This window comes from Drosophila willistoni (assembly GCF_018902025.1).
Source record: "Drosophila willistoni isolate 14030-0811.24 chromosome 2L unlocalized genomic scaffold, UCI_dwil_1.1 Seg196, whole genome shotgun sequence".
Taxonomy (NCBI): domain Eukaryota; kingdom Metazoa; phylum Arthropoda; class Insecta; order Diptera; family Drosophilidae; genus Drosophila; species Drosophila willistoni.
The window spans coordinates 8,198,726-8,211,054 of NW_025814048.1; the positions used below are offsets into that span (position 1 = coordinate 8,198,726).

Here is a 12,329-nt window from a genome sequence, read left to right on the forward strand (position 1 = left end):
GACTCCCAATGCTGCTGCTGCCCTCCCAACCACAGATGAGCCGGCAAGGCATGAAAGTTCATGTTATTTTTGTTCTTTATTTTCTGCGTTGTCATTATTCATCAGAGCGGCAAAAGTTTTTCGGTGGTTGCCGTGAAAAAAAAACAAGCTAGAAAAGTAGTCCCACCCACTGCTAATGCCATTTTCATACAATCTTCTCCTCTTTCTTGGCCGTACTTTACTTTACCCTAACAGCACATTAACCCACCGAAAAATGCCCATTAGAAATGTACAGAGAGAGAGTGAGAGAGAGGGATAGAGAGAAAAATTAAAATTGGCCACGATTCGTTCTTCTTTTTTTTTCCTACAGGATCTACGTGGGTCCTCGACGAGGAGAAGTCGTAGTCGTCGTCGTCGTCGTCGTTGTCTTGGCCCATTGTTTCATTTCATTTTTTGCTCATTTTTCACTTGAAATGAGCCGCTGGGCATTCATGTCATGTGCTGGGCACCATGGACCCGGCCGAAAGATAGCCAGGAATAGAGAGCCTGGGATGGCTTTCAATTTACGCGGCAACTGCCCTGTCCGGCATATCCTTTCAGCGTGTGTCCTTGCCAGTTGAAAGCAGCCTCCAAAGTCGCGAGTCGCTTAGCAAGTCTTTTGTTTGCTTAAACATTTGTGTTTTTTTTTGTTGTATTTTCTTTTTTTTTTTTGCCTCCTTCGTTTCGTTTTTCATTCTTTTTTGGTTTTTTTTTTTTGCCTAACGTTAGCGGCATTTTCCATTAAAATTCCAGCACTTTTTTTTCGGCCAACAGCAGTAGGAAAATTTAGAAAAATAACGCAGGAATTTAAATAATAAAGCAAGCGCACACAAATGAATCTAATTTTTTACGAATGGCTCAAAAGGGAGTGGGAGATGGCCCCTTGAATAGGCCAAGAGTGGCCAAAAGTGAGTGGGTGGGTTGGGTTGGCTTGGGTTTTGGTTCGGGTAAATGAAAAAGTGTTTTACTCTCTGCTGCTGCTGCTTTTTCTGTTATTTTTTTGTTAAGTCTCCCTCCTCCCTCTCCGTCTCTCTTTTTGTCTGCACTTGTAAATTAATTTCATTTTGCCCAGTTGACAATTCAAAATGTCCAAAAATTTTGCTAGTTAAAAACAACCCCGAAGAAAATTTGCCAATAATCAAGTGTGACAGATAAAGGACACGCGCTCAACTGGCCCTCCCTCTAAACAATCCCCTTTTTTTTACCCCGTTTATGCCAAAACAACTATGAAAAACCTTAAAAAATTTGCTGAAAAATTTGTAAAAATCCAAAATTTTCGTTTTTTTTTTCATGTCACGCTTCAAGCAAAAATAGTTGCGCCCCTTCATTAAAATCAAGGCTCATAATCGCAACCACCACCACAAGGATGCTTCAGAATGGGTGCAAAATAAAAAATCATTGCAAATTGATACAAAAAAGAGGAGGAAAATAAGCAGAAACTAGGCAACGACAGGCTGACAATAGATGGAAAGGGATTTAGTTTTTTTTTTTTAGATTTTTTGTTGGGTTAGCTCGTGCGTAGCTGATTATATAGTAGGGTTGTATCCTTTGGGCACGCGCGCAGCTAAAGGATTTTTGAGGGAAAATCAACTAAAAATTTAATTTCATTTCCAACTGCCAGAAAGGGTGGTGGGGGGTGGGGGAGGTAGTAAAAGTGAGGGTGGCTGCTTAGATGATTACATAAGCAACCCCTTGACCAGCAGCTAGAGAAACGACAACGGCAACGGCAACACGCACAATTAGATGACTGGAAAATGCGCTCAGGAACACGCACAATGGATGAGCGAACTGAACTGGTCAGTCAGTATTTCGCATGACCAGCAACCCTCGAAATGGCACACAACAGCTGGTCAAGCCTAGGTCATACGAGTGAGAGTGACCTACAAATGCCGCCAAAAAGGATGGTGATGATGATGATGCTCCCTTTCCTATTGCCAGTAGTTTTCACAATTGATTGACGCACGTAACCAACTGACAGTTTTAATGATGTTGGCAGGCAAATTCAAGCCAAGCAGGAACAAATAGAAATTGCATGATTTAACGCTTTCCCCCCCACAAAAAAACCAAAAAAAAATAAGGATTACACAGCATTTTCTTTGCTTGGTGGGGTAAATGGCTCCAACATTTGGAATATATAGTGGAAACAGTGCCTCAAAATGCGCGCGTCAGACCAGTACGAGAGGGCATAATATTGGAGAAGAAGAACGGCAGCTGTGTGCCGTTATATGTCGCCTAGATAACCTTTGGCCTCGCACACACACACACACAGTAGGAGAGGGAGAGGGAGAGGGAGAGAGACCTACCGACTGACTGACTGCTGTTGTGCTCAACAACAAAGGATAATACACAAAGGACCAGAGAACTGGCGCAACAATGGCAACAATTTTTAAAAACGTTTCTCGTCTATTTTGTATTTTTTTTTCTTTTTTTTTTTTTGTGTAGAAACTATAGAAAAACGTGCAGGGGACACCCCATACAACCAAACATAACCAGAAACCAAACGCAACCAATACTTTTTCACTCATTTTTCTTGTTTCTCTCAATGTTGAATGGTGTTGCCATCCCTGGCCAAGGACTAGGAGTCCATGTCCTGGCACAATTCGTCACTGCAGTTAAAGTTACGACAAGACGACTGAAAAATATATAAGTGTACAAATAAGATTTTAAATGCTACCAGTATAATTCGGTTTTATAAAATGTTTATGCTAACGAACTATACACATCGATATTTAACAATCATTGTCTCTTCTATATTCTTGATCAGTATGAGAAGCCGAGTTGATATAGCCATGTCCGTCTATCCTTTTGTTCCTCGAACTAATGCCTTATCACACGTCTTAACTTCAAGATCTCATATAGTTACCATAGAAACCATCGATCGAAAAAGCCAACTTCATTGAGGCATACCTTAGTTGAAATATTAAATAAATTTGAAACACCAAAAACTATTTAAGGAAATTTATGAAAAAAAATTAACGATTTTGAAATGCCAGGCACTTTGTATATGAGTATAATTCAGGGTAATGAAAATTAGTTTCTTCTCGTTTCTAAAATATAAGTCCTTCAACTTTGAGTTGCAAAATAGATATCATTCATTTTTACTTCACTTTTTGCTTTCAACTTCTTTGTCGACTACTTTCATTTAACTAATTACAATGGAAAGGTTTAACAAGTCGCCTTTTTTCAAATTTCTTGCAACTCCTAGATACAGTCTTGTTAAATTATTATTAAATTTTTAAAATAAATGTGAAAGTTACTACCTAATCTACCTATTACCTACTACTACTACCTACTACCTAATCAAATTACTGATAAAGTTTTCTTAACGATTAATATAGTCATATATTAACTCAATTTCTAATCATAAATGACTCACATGTCGGAACAAAATGGGACCCTAGACATGAGTTCTTAATGTACGAAATCTAATAAAACTAACTTGCTCAAATAAAACAAAATTTTTCAGGAAGAAACTGTATAAACAAATATATTCTGTAATAAATTGTTTAAAACAAAAAGAATATTCAAATATGTTTTGAAAATTATCTGTAAAAAACAGTAAAAACAAAACGGATTCTAATAGTTTTTGAAACTTTTGAGAATTTTTGGCTTTAAGTGTCAAAATAAAGCTTTAATTAGTTTCTACTCTTTAGAGTCCAATTTTTAAGATATTTATAAAGGGCCTTGGATTTTGTTGCTTTACTTTATATTAATCAACTTTTGACCATATCGAAGAGGCATTTTGGAATGTTCTTTTAAACAATTTGATAAAATAATTAATAATTATTCAACAAATGGGCCCAAAAATTACTCCATATACCTCAAATCAGATTTATTTATAAAGTGATTTCTGTCAAATTTCCTAACAATTTCCTAACAAACTTCAGAGTAAAAATTATAGAATTTAGCTACAAAGAATAGGCAAATCGAAAGAAAAATCTTGTCAAAATAATTAAAAATATATTTAAAACGAATCGATATTGAAGTTTTCGGTTAGAGGCGAATGTCAGCCTCAATTCCACATAAAAGGCCACACCACTCCTCTTCGATGTTTGCCGCCAGCAACTTGGCCTATCAGTGCCTCCTCCGACTGGCACGTGGCTGCACTCATCAGAAAAGTCAGCGAACCCCAAAAGAAAAACTAATGTCTATACTTTCTTGCCACCACAAAAACAACAACAACAAGAAGAAGAAGAGGAACTGCATTTCTTTTTTTCTTTTTTTTTAATCGCACCAACTGTGTCGACGATCAAATGACAAATCAAACAAAAAATTGACAATGAAAACAGAGACATGAGAAATGGGGTGAGAAAATGTAATGGGGGGGATAGTTTTGGGGGAGGGTGGTATGGTGGAAACGGGGAAGCCACTCGAATGTCAAACGAAGTGTGCAACACATTAATCCCCAGTGGCAACGACAAAAAGAGAGGGAAACAAAAAAAAACTGACAGCAATTAAAAGCCGCAAAGACACTGCCACACAGTGTCGTCTCCCCAATTCTTCTTCTCTCACTCTCTCTCTCTCTCTCACTCACTCACTTATGCGGCATGCCAACAATTTGAATATGTAAATGTGCGACTAATGAACACTTTTAAACAAAAAATGTAGCCGCCCCTCCTATGGGTTATGCCTGGGATGCTGCCAGTCGCATGGCAGCTGCATCTTTTACATACATAGACAAAAAACTATTTTTGGGGGAAAAAAAAGGAAGATGCCGCAGGAAGACGCATGCCCAAAGTGCAGTCTCAAGAGAGGTCAAATCTCAGCCAGGTATGCCTCACTTGCCAATGAGGATCCTCATTGATCACGACCCTCTTTTTATAAATTTGGTCCTAGTAAAAAACAGTCAAAGAGGATGCAACAGCAGCAGCTTCCTTCTCCTCTCTCGCGTGCCAGAAGCGTACGTACCTCACTTTCCCTATCATTTTGATGTGTCTCCTCTCATCGTCATCATCTGCCTCTACCTTTTTTTTTCCATCTTCTTTTTTTACCTATATATTTTATAGGTAAATCTCTTTTAATGCGCTTGTGCCGCCTTGTCGATCTGAAGCTGCTTGTTTGTTGTGTGTGTGTTTTGTTGTTGTTCTGCTCGTCTTTTTTAATAGGATTTTTCTTCTTTTTTTTTAATAGACCTCAACCTTTAGGGAGAGGAGCAACAGCATCATCTTTTCAGGAGCAACAGCATCTTTTCAATTTTTTATACTTTTTCTTTTTTAGGGGTTCGCTTGCTTCTGTCGCGTGCTTTGCTTTATCGTTTTTTGGTTTCGAATTGTGTTTTGATATTTTTAGCAATTTTATTATCTTGTCTGTTGCCTTTTGGTTTTTTATACTCTTCGAATTATTTTTTATGATGTATGAAATTTTAATAGATACTAATTACTTTTACTATAGAATTAAGATTTTGTATCTTTGGAGTGGGCAAAAGAAAAGACGTTACAAACTCAAATTGCAACCCCTCGAAATTATTTGAGTTAGACAATTGTCTAGGCAAATGACCGTTAGAGAAATCTTAGAAATATGTCACAATGAAATAAAATCTAGAAATTGGGGAGGAAACATAGAAACACACACATACACACACAAAATGCGTCAAATCATGCAAAAGTTGAATTAAACATACGCAACTAAGGGAAACTCTATGAAGATGATGATAATGATTATGTTGATGATGGGTTGTCCTTTGGTCTTTGATGGGTTATTCTCTGAGGTAACAGAAAATTCTATAGAAAAGAGGGACGTGAGAGATTTTTAGAGATTGTTGGATAAATAAAGAAACTGTTAAAGGTAAGATAAAGTTTTCTTAGTGTCCTCAGATGGATGAGAAAAAATGTTTTTTTGTAGATAAAACCCTATTTACCTCTTCCTTATATATGAATATTTGAAAACTTTGCTGATTAATTTTGGTATTCTAAGCAAAATATGTTTTAAAAGCTAATTAGCTATGGAATGCTATCAAACTTGTTATTTTAAGGAGTTGCTTTATGCCTAGAAGAAAGGGCGAAGCCAGGTATGAGTAGGGGAGGGCAGCTGCTTGCCTTGAGGCTTGTTAGGATTAAGTTTTTTGGTCATCCTATGGCTGCTTTTTACTTTCGGAAGTGGCAAAATAAAACAAAAATTTTGACTTAATTGTTCTTCAGAATATTCCACTTTGATGATCACTAGAATTTTACATTAATTTGATCCATTGGTTGTTCCAGTTTTTCACTTGCTCTTGAGACACCTTCAAAATATGATTTATTAACCCTTTAAGTCCTTCTTCAGGGCTCTCAAAATGGTTGACTAAGCATGTTTTTTAAGCGATGTGAGGAAATAAGCACAAATTATTGGATCAGGACAAGTCAGGACAGTTCTCCTGGCCAATGAGTCATCAATTCGATGTTTTAATTGCTTAAAAATGCATATGTCAAGATGGAGAATGTTATGTATTTGGTAGTTGGTTTGGCAAATTTTTCCAAACAAATGTTCATATACCACTTAGAATTTGCAGTCCTCCGTTGCTTTAGCTGAACAATGGCCATATAACTTAATCTTGCAACCATTCGCTTCTGGTTTGAATAAGTTTTGTTTGATTTGGCTCCATTTGGAATACTCAAAATCTTTTTTAGCATTTTGATGATTCCAATCGAACCTTTTTTGGGCGATTGATAAGTTTTAGTTCCAGTCCTTAGTAGAGTTGTTTATTTGGCCTAGTCAAAATGGCAGCTGAACAACGAGGATATAGGTTAGTTCGATTAGACGATTAAGCCGATGGCCAAAGCTTCCTAGTTCTTCCTAGTTCTTTGAATAGTTAGGTTGGTAGTTTAAAACTATATTCCACATTAAATGATATGTAGTAATAATAATAATATTTAAATGTTTATGGAAATTGGAATGTATTAAAGTAAAACTAATGTACAATGATGAAATTATCTCATGATATGTTAAATATCGATCTTGCACTATTAGTTCACCAGTTTTGGGGGACATTCATGGAATTCCTCAGCGAGTAAACTATGACATGACATGACATAAATTCTGTCAAAAAAAGCAATAAACGAACCATTTTGATGTTACTTTTTAGCCGTAGAAAAAAAGTAAGTTTATCAACATTTACATACTTACTAAGAAAATCCACGTCAAAAATTATGAAAAATATGTATTAAAATCAACGAGAAAAGAAAGAAAATTCAAAAATTGAAAAGTCTCGAGAAATTCCCATTGTTTAAACTAAATGATTCTTGTGGCTAAGTATAAACCAAAATAAAAACCAGCTGTACATAAAAATGTTATACGTACTTATGTGACTTATTATGGCTTTGTCAAATTTTAAGTATTCACATTGTTATTCTCTATTTTCGATACATAAATAGTAGATCTATAGCTCTCGGGAAGATATATAAACTTTAAACATAGTTGGCAAAAGGTTTCATCTAGTCTCCTGTATAAAAACTCAAAATTAAACTATATGCTAATCCAATTCTTCTCGAACTAATGCATAGTTTAGTTCTTCTAAAGTTTCTCTTCATTCGCCAACCATTTTGTATATCATTTGGAAATTTCAGTTACATATTCTCTATTTTTAATCCCAAAATTTTTACCCCGATGGAATGGAATATTCATAACTTTTGCATTTGATGACCACCCTATTGTCCATTGTCCTTTTCCATGGTCTGGTCCCCTTCTAAACTCAACCCCCTTTTAAACTCGTCTGTTTCGTTTCTTTTTTCTTTTGGCTGTTTGCCATAAATAACATGGCGCCCCCTTTTTTTTCTATTTCTATTTTGCATTCTGCACAATTTTGTGCATGGAAATGCAAATGGCGCGCTAAAACTGCACACACACACACACACACAGTAGCGCCATGTACAAAAAGGATATTTAGGATATGCAGGATATACGGCCGTTGAATGCAATCAGTCACAAAAACGCCAGCCTTTTGTTTGCAATCTCTCCTCACTCTCTCTCTCTCTCTCTCGCTTTGCTTTCTGTGAATAAAAACGAACGAAAAATCATCAAATGAAAATAGGGCCCAGTCCTTGCTTTTATATTCCTATTTCTTCTTTTGTTGTTGTTGGGGTCATCGTGAGGTCAGCAACGGGATTTGGCATGACAAGGGATGGCATGCAGAATGATGCAAGGGGGTAGCAAAAACAAAAAAAAAACCAAAAAAATTTGCCTGCATTTTTCTGTAATTTTCACAACATTTTTGTTTGATTTTTTTTTTCAACACGTTTTTAACGATTTTTTTATCTGCGGCAAAAAAAAAGGAAAAGAGGCGAAGGATCCTGCAGGATGCTTCTGGGCACGCGACATGTTGCATCTTCAGGATCCTAGAATGAACCCTTGGCACGCGTTTTATTACGCTTTTGTTTTTCCTTCATCTTCTAATCGGATCTGCATATGTTGCGTAAATTGATATGCCACGTCCCAGAGTCCTGATCCTGCACACACACACTCACATTCAAGACATGTGTGTATATAATTTTTGTTTTTAAGGCAAACACGCGCCATTTTTGTTTTAACCCCACGGAGTTAGTCACTAACGAAGGGCTGCCAAATGGGGTGGGTGTGTGTCTGATGGCCTTTATCCTTCTCATGGTCCAACGTCATTGCCAAAAGGGGTGGCATTATGCATATAGAATGTAATGTAAGGGTTGCTCTAATGTGTATACATATATACCTCTATATACCCGACACCCGATGAGTGGGATGAGTGGGATAGTCACTATACATACACACACACACACACACACATGGTGGATCTGCTCGGTCATGCATATCAAAGTGAATTTCATTCTACTGTCAGCCATTGGCAATTGTCAGGTCATGGCACATTAATTGCACTTTTATGCCATAATTTTTATTGATTTTTAGCCTATCAAATGTTGTTTTTTTTTTTTTTTGCATAATGATCGTAAAGGGAATAGTCATTAAAAAAGACTACCAAGAACATTCGAAGGTGAAATTATTCTCCATAAAATTAAGAATTTTAGCTAAACCTTAAAACCTTGAAACTTAAAAATGTTGAAATAAAAATGGTTAATCTTTTAGAAATACAAAAAAAAAATTTTTTAAATACATATCATTTTATTTCTTATTTTTCCTACATTTTTATCTTAACATTCAAAAGAAGAAGGAATTCCTTGCTTAATCTTTTCACCCAGTTTGTTGTTTATTTCAAAATTATTAGAATAGATATAAGGATATTAAGATATTAAGTGAAATGCTGAAATAGTTATTTTCTGGCTTTCTTATTGCTATCACATAAACAAATTTGTGTTGCTAAATTATTAGCAAAGTCTATATATAACTATAATATTGACATTTTTGAGTACTTAAATGATTTTGTAAAATACTGAGAACATTTCATTTTTTGAATCGAAACAACAATTTTCTTAATGTGGCAGAAAAGAGATAGGATGCATTATTCCCTGGTATAATTACTTCATTTCTTTCTTTGAGTGATTACTTGAGTACTTACTTGTAGTGTACATTTTGATCTAAACACGAAGTACAAGTTGAGGGCTTAAAAACTGATTTAGTCCGTAAAAAATATTCAAATGTCTACCAAGTAAGTTCAATGTGTCGTTTATGGAAAATGTCAGCTCTGAGTCTTAATAAGACTATGTACTATGTATAATTTGAGCATTCCCATATCAATATAGAAATAATAGAAATAAATTCAAGACCTCAAACCTAACAAAAGTTAATGAATCTCGAAATTCTTTACCAAAATCTACAAGTATTCTCTTCTCACCTTTATATATTTATCTTATGAATCTGAAATCATTTTTAATTAAATTAAATAAATACCAAACCAATTCTTATGTTGCAACAACTATGGCAAAAAAAAGAAGCTAAAAAATGATAAGTGGATTCAAAGAAAATAAACATGATGGGCAATAGAAAGTCACCAAAAGTGGGAGATACAGGAAAATTTACATTGTGAAAATCTATTCCAAGCTTTATAAAACATTATCCTAACATTTATGATTTAATTTGAGTGACTAGACGAGATATTGAAAAAATTACAGACAAGAAATAATATTCTTAATATTCTATTGAGACTTAATATACTTAAGTTAATTCTATTGAGTTTCAAATATAACATGGTAATGAAAACTTTCTTATAGTCTTTCTTAAGCTCAGAAATCTTTAACAACTTAAGAAAAGCCTCAACATTAAGGACAAAAGTAATTATGTAGTTCCTTCTAGTTGTTATGGTTGACTTAATTTTGTATATCCTTTCTTCTTCCTTTTAGTTGTTACATATGGTTGACTAAAGTTCTTGCATTCTTTACAATTGGCAAAACAATTTCTCAAAAAATAACAGTTTTCCCAAATTTCATGATGGGTAATTGAAATTCGTTTGAAAATGGAAATTAAATTTAAATTTATTTCTAAACAAATCTCTTGAAAGTCAGATAAGATCACATTGGAGAATAAAAAACCAACTTGACCCTTAAGGTCTTGGGTAAAATGTTGCATAACTATCTCAAGGCGAAACATCAAAATATTGAATTAAGAATTCAAAATAGGAAAATACAAAAAAAAAAACAAAACACTCCCAAAAGCAAACCAATTTTTTCTCACGTCTCAGCCCACTTGACCTTGGGACCTGAGAACCTTAAAAAAATGTTCTCAATGCAAATTGCAAATATTTCTTTGCCAATTGAAAATAGTGCAGAAAAAAGTAGAATAAAGACCCATGGGGTCTAGACTCTAGAGGTGTAGAGTTGGGTAGTCTCTAGTCACACACGCACACACACCGCAGGATATCTCGGACATTGGTCACGGATATGCAAGCGGGAAAAGAATTTGCAAATCTTTCGGTTTTTCTTTCATCGACTCTGCTGACAGTTGAACAAAGGTTTCCTTTTCTTTTCTTCCTTTTTTGCATAAGCCTGAAGATTTCTCTGGGTATTATGCAAAATGTGAAAAGAGGAGAAACAAAGTGAAGTATTGGGCAGCTACCTAGGTTCGAATCCTTGGTCCTGATATTTCTTTATGACGTTGCATTTTCCACGCCCGCTTCGTTTAATTAGAACAAACAGAAAACATAGTCCCGAGACGCAGAATGTTGATGGAATTTTTTCCCCTCGGATTTTCTACTGTTTTTTTGCAAGTAACTTATTGCTATCTCTCTCTCTCTCTCTCTGTGTCTGTGGTCCGTTAAATTGTTTACTTAACCCAAAAGGACCTCAATCTTTGTAGCCGTGGGTGGCTTAAAAAAACACTAAGTGCAATTATGAGAGCTCGGCCCCGTTAATTTGGCCAAGAGCAGACATAGACGAAGAGGTTCTTAACAATAATCCTTTTTGGTAAAGTCATTCGTGCGTTGTAAATTATTTTTCAGAGAGATCATGATGCTTCATAATTGTACGATTGGCAAATGAAAAGAAGGATTCGAATTTCGACAAGTAATGGCACTTGATTTGACCCACTCTTTCTTGCTCTCTCTCTGTCTCTGAGGATTATGATGCAGGTATGAGTTGAGTTTGAGTTTCATATTGGTCCCTGGCGACCAGGATCACCCATGTTGTTATAGTTACTTTTGATTTTACTGTCTGTACTTCATTACTTTTCCAAATTTCACACAGCAAAAACAATAGTAAAAAACTATGTCAAATTCCAAAGACGGAGAGGCTGGACGTGGTGGTCAGGGTGGCAAAGGAGGAGGCGGTGGAGGTGGTGGAGGCGGAGGCGGAGGAGGAGGATCAGGCGGCCAAGGTGGTAAAGGTGGCGGCGAAAGTTGTGCAAGAAAGAAAGATTCTCATTGCAATGAAACTGAAAATGGTAAAGTTTGCACAAACGAAAAACACGATGATTGCTGTGACAAGGGCAAGAACAAGAATGGCAAAGATGGTGAAGATGGACAAGATGGAAAAGGTGGAAAAGGTGGACAGGGTGGACAAGGTGGTAGCGGTGGCAACTCCAAATGAAATTCCAATCCAAAATTAAACTAAATTCATATAATTAAAGCAATAGTTCATAATATATCTTCAGTAATTTTCCATTTCAACTCAACTCAAATGTCTAGAAAATTGAGCAATCCAGCGATAAAACTGTTAGATAAAGTCCAAAGCCAAAAAATGGGCATCACATTAGGTGAGAGAGAGAAGGAGAAGAGGAGGGAGGACAAATAAAAAATCACATTAGAAACACACGTTGCCATCAACACCCAAACGAACCTTTGCTAAGGACCAAGGACCAATGTAATAAATGATCTATGTAATAGACTTATATGGCAAAGACGCGAGGCATAAAAAAAAAACTTTTGCTTGGCCATAATGCGTTTATCTGAAAGTGACCCAAAAGCAAAACCACCCACT

At 35.8% G+C, this 12,329-nt stretch overlaps 1 protein-coding gene across 1 annotated transcript; it reads left to right on the top strand.

Annotated features, from left to right (window-relative positions):
• Nucleotides 1-11,618: 11,618 nt before the first annotated feature.
• LOC124459995 (cold and drought-regulated protein CORA-like) lies at nucleotides 11,619-11,939 on the top strand. Its single transcript, XM_047009971.1, has one exon. It carries the CDS (start codon nucleotides 11,619-11,621, stop codon nucleotides 11,937-11,939), a length of 321 nt encoding a protein of 106 aa, XP_046865927.1.
• The last annotated feature ends 390 nt before the right edge of the window (nucleotides 11,940-12,329 follow it).

What these genes read in the sequence shown, in the direction of transcription:
- LOC124459995 (XM_047009971.1), top strand. Translation starts at nt 11,619, where the DNA reads ATGTCAAATTCCAAAGACGGAGAGGCTGGACGTGGTGGTCAGGGTGGC.